The sequence below is a fragment of the Chiloscyllium plagiosum genome, unplaced genomic scaffold, assembly GCF_037043375.1.
Source record: "Chiloscyllium plagiosum isolate Xiang-an unplaced genomic scaffold, Cpla_swu_hap1 HiC_scaffold_43, whole genome shotgun sequence".
Taxonomy (NCBI): Eukaryota; Metazoa; Chordata; class Chondrichthyes; order Orectolobiformes; family Hemiscylliidae; genus Chiloscyllium; species Chiloscyllium plagiosum.
In genome coordinates, this window is record NW_028270181.1 from 27211065 (window position 1) to 27218561 (window position 7497).

Here is a 7497-nt window from a genome sequence, read left to right on the forward strand (position 1 = left end):
TCAAGTCCAATTCTCTTTCTAATATTAATACTGAATCCACTTCCATCACACTTAATGTATTCCGGATTATCATGACTTACTGTGTAAAAAATGCTTCCTCAATGTTGTCGCTGGTTCTTTTATCAATTGACCTAAATGTACTTTCCTTGATTACTAACCTTTTTCTGCCATTGGGAACAGATTGTCCTTATGTATTCTCAAAACTGTTCTTGGTTTTAGGTGCGACTTAAATCTCCCCTTAACCATCTCTGCTCTGAGAGCTCCAAACTCTCCATGTAACCAAATTTCTTCATCACTGGCTCAAATCTAGTAACTCTCCCCTGTACCATCTCCAAGATCTTAGGGTGCTTCTTATAGTGCCCAGAACTAAACACTGTACTCTAACTGAGTCCTAGTCTTGATTAGGAGACAGTAAGGACTGCAGATGCTGGAAGCCAGAGTCAATCGATGTAGAGCTGGAGGAGCACAGGAGATCAGACAGCATCCGAGGAACAGGAAAGTTCATGCTTCGGGTCGGAACCCTTCTTCAGGACCTACTGTACTTCTCCAGCTCCACGTCAATTGTCCCTAATCTTGACTCTTGCTTTTGTGATCTATTCCTCTACTTGTAATGTAAATTCCATTAGTCTTCTCAAGTTGTTCTATAACGTTTCAAGTACCTGTGTAAGTCTATCTACTGCTGTGTTTTACTGCCCCCCACACCCCTCTCCGAAAGTGTCCAACTTTTTTTACATTCCCCTCCTTCGGCTTCATAACAAAATGTATCACTTCACTTTCTTTGTTTTAAATTTCATCTGCCATATTTTACCAATCTATTTCCTTCTGAAATCTGTTATCTTCTTTGTTTGCTGAGTTTTTGAGTTTAATATCTATCATCTTGGAAACTTTTGTTCCAATATCCAAGTCCAAGTTTTTGAGCAATAGCCCTTATATTGAATCCTAGAGGACACCAGGAGTTCCCTCCCTGAAGGCACTGTGGGACAACCTACAACACAGACTGCAGCACTTCAAGAAGGAAGCTCACCACCACCTTCACAAGGGCAATTAGGAATGGGCAAAAAATGTTGGCCAGCTAACAACATCCATATCCCACAAATAACTTTTTTAAAAACCACTGCCAACTTCCCTCCTGTCTGAAAAACAGTGGTTCATCACTCTAGAAGTGTTAAGGTTTTGCAGCTCAGAAAGAGGCAATTCAGCCCATCGTGCTTATTCTGGCTCTTTGAGCTTTTTCAGTAGTTGTTTCCTCATACACTAAAAATGTTCGATCTTGAATATTCATCCACTTCTTTTCAAAACGTTTATAGGTCCTACTCCCATCAGTTACTGAAAGAGGATACCATATTCCAACAACCCTATTAATAAATATTGACTCGTGGAAATAGGTTTATTCTATCTATTTTATCAGGACTTCTCATAATTTAAAAGATATAAGATACATTTTCCCTTCAAGTAAAATGACCGCTCCCTTTGTTCTTCATTGATAACTGAAGTCTTTTACCTTTACTAGCTGTGGGTAGTAAATGTGACTTTTAAAAATAAATCAGTTTTCTTAAAAAAAAAAAGATGCCTTCATGAATCTCTTAAGCTTCTCTGGGTTCAGTTCCCGCCTCGAGCGACTCTCTGTGGAGTTTGCACATTCTCCCCTTGTCTGCGTGGGTTTCCTCCGGGTACTCCGGTTTTATCCCACAGTGCAAAGATGTGCAGGTTAGGTAGATTGGTCATGCTAAATTGCCCATAGTGTTTAGGGATGTGTAGGTTAGGTGCATTAGGTTGGGTAAATGTGAAGTAATAGGGGAATGGGTCACTCTTCGGGTCAGTGTGGACTTGTTGGGTGGAAGGGCCTGTTTCCACCCTGTACAGATTCTATGATAACACAAGCTCCTGTACACATCTCCTCTGAGTGCAACACCTTGCAGCTGGGTAGAGTTACACTTTATTCTTTAATGGGAAGCCCAACATTTACTGCCAATCTCTAATTGTACATGAATTGAGTGGCTTGTGCTTCATTTCAGAGAGATGTTCAGACGTACCCACATCCGGACTGGGTATTGTGAGCAGGTTTCCTCCTTTTTAGTTTTTTGACTCTTCAGACTAACTTTCAATTCCAGATTTATCAATTGGATTCAAATTCTAATAGCTGCTGTGGGTGGATTTAAACCCATTTCCCTGGGGGAACATCCCTTAAGGATTACGAGTCAGTGACACTACCACAATGTTACCACCTCCTGCATGCAACAGCATTTAATTTGTCCTCTAAGCTTAACTTTTTACCTGAGGAAAGATGTGTTTTTTTTGAAAAAGGAAGTTAAGGATGATAAAAGTTCCATGATGCGCATTAAGCCAGACCCACAGGCCCTCTGCCCCATCACACTCCACTTCCTGTAGTGAACAGAAACGCCAAGGACAAATGGTGTCCTACTGACCACCATCTCAGAGTTGGCCGAGGCGCTACCTTGTATTTTCATGTGGAAACTACATAGTTTAGGAATAGTGAAAGACCATTGGTTCCAAAGCCCCATTCAATCATGTTCTGCTCACTCGCTGTCAGCTTTAATCCCCACTTTCTCTCCTAGCCTTTTGAATTCACTGAGTGGGTTTGAATCCACAATGGGGAGGCAATGACCGAAAGGTACAATTGCTAGATTGTTAATCCAGAAACTCGATTAATATTATGGGGACCCAGGTCAATAAAGAATCCAGAATTAAAGCTTTAATGATGACCATGAAATCATTGTCACTTGTCAAGAGAAAATCTATCTGGTTCACTCATGTCCTCTGGGGAAAGGAAACTGCTGATCGTACCTAGTCTCCATAACGGATGCTCTTTTATATTTTGAGGGACTATTTAAATTACTTTTGTTCCTTTTAACCCTAGTTAGTGGGAAGAATGAGTGTTCTCTACCCCTCAGTTCATGGTTGCTTTGGTTAAGTAGCTTTGCTAAGGGGTAGTCTTGTGTTCAGGATTTTATTCTTGTTTATGTCGCTGTCTTTGAAGGTCAGGCATGGGGCATGTGTTGCAGATCACTGTTTAACATCATTCATTCATTCGTTCATTGGCAGTCCTTTGCAGACCAGGATGACTCTTCCACTCTGACAATCTGTGGGTGGCTGTACAGACTGGTGGGGCTACCACAGGCTCTTTTACACTTGGGGCAGAAGGTGGTCATGGGAAGTGGTGGGTGAGGCATTGGCTTGGCAGGATCTAGAATAGAATGGTGCTGGAAAAGCACAGCCCGCTGCTTTTGCTGTTTTTCCCTGGCTCCCACCTTTTCCTGACGGTAAGTCTCGAGGTGCTCGATGCCTTCTCAGATGCTGCTCCTCCACTTTGGAAAGACATGAGCCAGTGATTCCCAGCTGTCTGTGGGAATGCTGCATTCCCTCAATGAGGCTTTGAGGATAGCACCAACCTGGTCTGTTTAACACAGTCGGCCAGTAGGAGTTGCACAATATGAGTGCACTTTCATTTCTCCTGCACTCAACTTTGCTTCTCCGTATTGAGCAGTAAACTGTTTTTATTTTGGGGCCTTTTGCTTAAATTGCTGATTTTTTTTTTGTTTTAGATGATATTTTCGCTTCTGCCTCACCCTCATCAAATAGCAAGAAACAATCCAAACCCAAGACCAGTTCAAAGCAGGCTGCAGTTCCTGTCAGCACAGCAGACAGCAAAACTGTGGACATTTTTGATGATCCTCTGAACGCCTTTGGACCATGAGATTTGGTGAAGAGCATCATTCATAAAATTATGGGAACGAGAGAGAGAGAGAATTTTATATTTACTGTTTGACATTGAAAGTATTGAATTGCACTAAATAGGAAAATAATTTGCCTGAATGATGACGTGTCTACATCAGAGAGAAGTTTGTTTCAAAAAATCACAGGCAGTATTCACTGCTGAGGTGGACTTTGGCACTTGCCTTGGTGAACAATGACAGCTACCTTAGAAGATTTGATGATATGCTTACAGTAGTTATGAACACTTCACACTAATTTGCTTTATGCACTGGACCTGTGATTAGCATTTTTTCTCTTTCTTCACTCTATCGTTCATTCCTTCGTCATTAAATCACAGTATCCTTTAACCAAGTTCTAATAATTCTCAATTTTTTGTAAATGAACTTTTTCTCCAATCTATTTACCGTGAAAAGACTTTTAATTTGAGCTTTAGACACTTCATCTCATAGAGCTATGCATTGGACCTCTCACCCTTAATGGTCCTTGTTCACTGATTTTTTTTTAATTCACCTGTACATTTTTGAGATATTCAGATTTAACATTAATCTTGTGACCTATGTTCCATTTTTCTAGAATAGAAATGTCAGTTAGATCTGTGTAAGATAATGTAAATACTTCTGAAATGAAAGATATGCTTCGTAAATACATTCATTGCAAGCTTACAAAGACCACTGGACAATATACATTAGAGGTTTTACTAAGACCTTGTGTTGAGACCAGTAAATTACTGTTGTATCTGTTCACTTCAGGCTGATGTCTTTGATTATCTGTCATGTTTTGAGTTTAAATTGCTGAAAAATAAAATTGCACAGTGAACAAAGCTTTGTAATAAGTGTGGAATTGTTTGTTAGATCTATGGAATATATTTTTTGAGGATTTAGTTTTTTTGTATATGAGCAGAGAAACAACTGGCTCCCTGTGCACGTATCTATCATTGTGGATCTTAGCATTTAGTTTGAGAGTGAGAAAGTTTGTTTGGAAATAATTGTGCTAAACTTAAACAAGGATAGAGTGGATTAGCTGAAGTGGACTGGGAAAGAGATTTAACAAAGCAGGCAGCTGGGGAACATTGGCAAATGTTTAGACAGCAGAGAGATCCCATTGGGGAAGAAGGATTCTAGGACTTTGAGAAACCAACTATCGCTAACCAAGGAAGTTAAGGATGGTATCAAATTGAAAGAAAAAAGACCTTGAATGTGGTGAAGATTAATGGTAAACCAGAAGATTGGGAAAATTTAAAAATTAACATAATAGAGACAAGAAAGGGCAAACTAGCTGGTAGTATAAAAACACAGTGAGGACTGTAAATATAAAGAGAGAGCCCAAAGTGAACACAGGTTCCTCAGTATAGCTGGAGAAATAATAGGGAACCAGGAAGTGGCAGAGGAGTTGAATACCTGGCATCACTCTTCACAGTAAAGAACATTAATAGTGTTCACAAATACCAGATAATAAAGGGACTAAAGAATTGGGATGCTATGGGGAGATAATCGCTAGAGGGAAAGTAATGGGGCTAAAGGCTGATTTAAGTCCAAGATTTCTTGTTTTTTCCATGTTCCAGGTTAAATATCTTATGCGCAGATCTGATATTTCCCAATTCGTTTGTTGTGGTTCACAACTGAGAGAGAAATGAACAGAAGTTTAATGTGAAAATCTCACCATATTTAATTTTAAAATCCTTATCCTCAGTGTGACACATCTTTTGAAGGTGATGTTGATAAGAATTCAAGGAGACTGAGATTTGTAAAGCCCTTTTAGACCATGCTGGAGAGAGCCCCCACTTGAAGATGTGGTTGCATTTCTGAAAGTTGAGATTTTTGGTGATGGCGGCCCAGAGGAACAAAGGTTAAAAGTGGAGTTACGTAATGTAAGATCTTTCCTTATCAAGGAAAAAAATTGAAACATCTGCTATTGTCCCTCAGCACAACCTCAAGGGTTCTGTTAAACCCCAGTCCCAGTCTACTTCAGCAACTCTGCTATACCCTTGTTTAAGTTTAGCTCAAAAAAATGAAAGCATTATATCCTGTATAGATGTTTGGTAGAATTGGAGTATTGCTGAAAGACATTTCATTGGAGCTTTTTTGCCTTGCATTCATCAGGAACATTTACCAATTTATGGGGAAAACTAACTTTTTTTTTAATTGTCATGCTATTGCTCTGAGAAATGTACAAGAGAATGCTCCCATTTCAACAAAATAGGTGACAGCCAATGTGTGCACATATTCCTTCTGTCTGCAAAACTGCCCTGTGTATTAGTATTTTAGTTTCCAGTACGTACAAGCATGCCACACTGAAGCTGACTTACATGGAAACAAGAGTAAGCTATTCAGGCTGTTGAGCCTGCCCTGCTATTTAAAATGATAATGGCAGATTGAATACTACATTTCCTTTTAAAAACACCACCCCCATAACTGTTTATACCATTGATAACCAAATCTACTTTAATTGTACTCTCAGACAAGCTTCACAGGCCTGTGGGATAGAGAATTCCAAAGATTTGGTACTTTCTGAATAAGAGAAATTTCTCATTTTGATCTAAAATGGCCACTTTTTAAAAATATTTATCTCCTGAATCTAGACTTCCCAAACAGGGGGAAACAAATGTTAACCGAATTGACCCTGACTATTAAGTATTTTGAAAGTTTAAATGAGGTCACCTCTCATTCTTCAATCTCTAGAGAATACAGGCCCAATTTGCCCAATCTTTCTTTGTAAGGCAGTCCTGCTATCCTGGGAACAGGTTGGTGAACCTATGGTGCACACTTGTAAGGCAATAATATTTTTCTGACGGCATGAGACCAAACTGCACTGAGTTAACCACTGGTCTAACCAAGCTTCTTTACAATTGAAGCAAGGCTTCACTACTACTGTACTGAAACTCTTAAAAACTAACATTCCATTAGTCTTCTGCCTATCCTGCTGCATCTGCCTGTTAGCTTTCAGTGACTTATTGACAAGGACACCCAAGTCCCTTTGCATATCTACACTTTCCAACTTCTTCCCATTTTAAAAATATGATGCATATCTGTTTTCTACTGAAGTGGGTTACCTCATATTTTCCCACATTCTATTCCATCTGCCAGGTTCTTGCCCCATCGTTTAAACCTATTCAAGTCCTCCAAATGTATTTTACATTTTCCTCCAAACACCTTGCTTGGATTTGTATCATCGGGAAATGTGGATGTATACAGTTGGTCCCCATGTGTCCAAGCTATTGTTATGTATGGTGAACAGCCACAGCCCAAGTACTGATGTTTGGTACCCCAATAGTCACAGTCTGACAATGGTAAAATGACTCATTTATTCCTACTGTTTTCTGTTTTAGCCAGTACACTATAATAACCTTGCAAGGGACCTTATCAAAAGCTTTCTGAAATTTCCAAATATTCTGCACCTGTTGACCATCACAATGGCAAATGGAATTTAATCCTGAAAATTGAAATGTGATGCATTTTAGGGCAATGATCAAGGCAAGGGTGAACACAAACGATCAGGCCCTAAGAAGTACAGAGGAACAGAAGGGCATTTGTGTGCATATCGACAGATCCTTAAAGCAACAGGACAGGTAAATAAGATGGTTAGGAAGGGGATTCTTGCCTTCATTAGTCAAAAGAGATTATGATGAAGCTCTGTAATATAGGCCAAATCTAGAACTCTGGTTGCTTCACTGTAGAAAGAATGATTGCAACAGAGAAGGTGCAAAGAGGTTTCACCAGAACATTGCCTATGGTCGAGCATTTTAGGTATGCGGGGTTATTTTTC

At 39.6% G+C, this 7497-nt stretch overlaps 1 protein-coding gene across 9 annotated transcripts in view; it reads left to right on the forward strand.

Moving 5' to 3' along the window:
• washc2c (WASH complex subunit 2C) overlaps positions 1–4555 on the forward strand; it is a 60489-nt gene extending 55934 nt beyond the window's left edge. For all 9 annotated transcript variants that reach the window (XM_087982442.1, XM_087982441.1, XM_087982451.1 and 6 more), the window contains one exon: positions 3564–4555. In XM_087982442.1, coding sequence (XP_087838568.1) covers positions 3564–3715 — 152 coding nt within the window. In that variant the 3' untranslated portion in view covers positions 3716–4555. The remainder of the gene's footprint in view (positions 1–3563) is intronic.
• Positions 4556–7497: the final 2942 nt, after the last annotated feature.